This window comes from Wasmannia auropunctata, unplaced genomic scaffold (genome assembly GCF_000956235.1).
Source record: "Wasmannia auropunctata unplaced genomic scaffold, wasmannia.A_1.0 LD322441.1, whole genome shotgun sequence".
Lineage (NCBI taxonomy): Eukaryota > Metazoa > Arthropoda > Insecta > Hymenoptera > Formicidae > Wasmannia > Wasmannia auropunctata.
In genome coordinates, this window is record NW_012040449.1 from 1 (window position 1) to 529 (window position 529).

At 35.9% G+C, this 529-nt stretch overlaps 1 protein-coding gene across 1 annotated transcript; it reads right to left on the reverse strand.

The window, feature by feature from the left end:
* Positions 1-6: 6 nt before the first annotated feature.
* LOC105460412 (transmembrane emp24 domain-containing protein eca-like) lies at positions 7-493 on the reverse strand. Its single transcript, XM_011706854.1, has 2 exons — positions 305-493; positions 7-201 (listed from the first exon to the last, which is right to left on the reverse strand). The coding sequence occupies exons 1-2, from the start codon at positions 476-478 to the stop codon at positions 52-54; spliced, it is 324 nt and encodes a 107-aa protein (XP_011705156.1). The 5' UTR covers positions 479-493; the 3' UTR covers positions 7-51.
* Positions 494-529: the final 36 nt, after the last annotated feature.

Genomic DNA, 529 nt, shown 5'->3' on the forward strand with positions numbered 1-529 from the left:
TATCAGCGATACGCGGCTAAAATCTCAAGACCGCATTTTTCATCGTAATACTTAAACTAATTTCTTTGCCTCGAAGAAACTCTTAAGATGTTTCATTTGCCATGCACCCATAATCAGAACTATTACCGTCTGAGTCAGAGACCACCAGAATACACGGCGATGAGTGCTTTCGGACGTTTGCCTAAACCGCTCTTCTCGATACTGAAAACATATATTTTTTACATATAATGACTTGGTCATAATGCTTTTTTTTACGATACTCGAGATGTTGCCTTATACAGAAATTATGCATTTTGCTTTGTACCCTCTGATAGTTTTGCTCCTTGGTTATTTGTCCAACTTGATCTAAGAGCTGACGTATTCTAAGTTGGAGCTCTGATAACTTTTCCTTCTGTGCTACATTGGCATAATCGATTGCATGTTCCCCTACTTGAATATCTAGATGTACTCTCTGCAAATGAAATATTTTTTCCAACATGTATGATAAGTCTTTTATTTTTTTATTAACAGCAATTTGATATGACAGTAA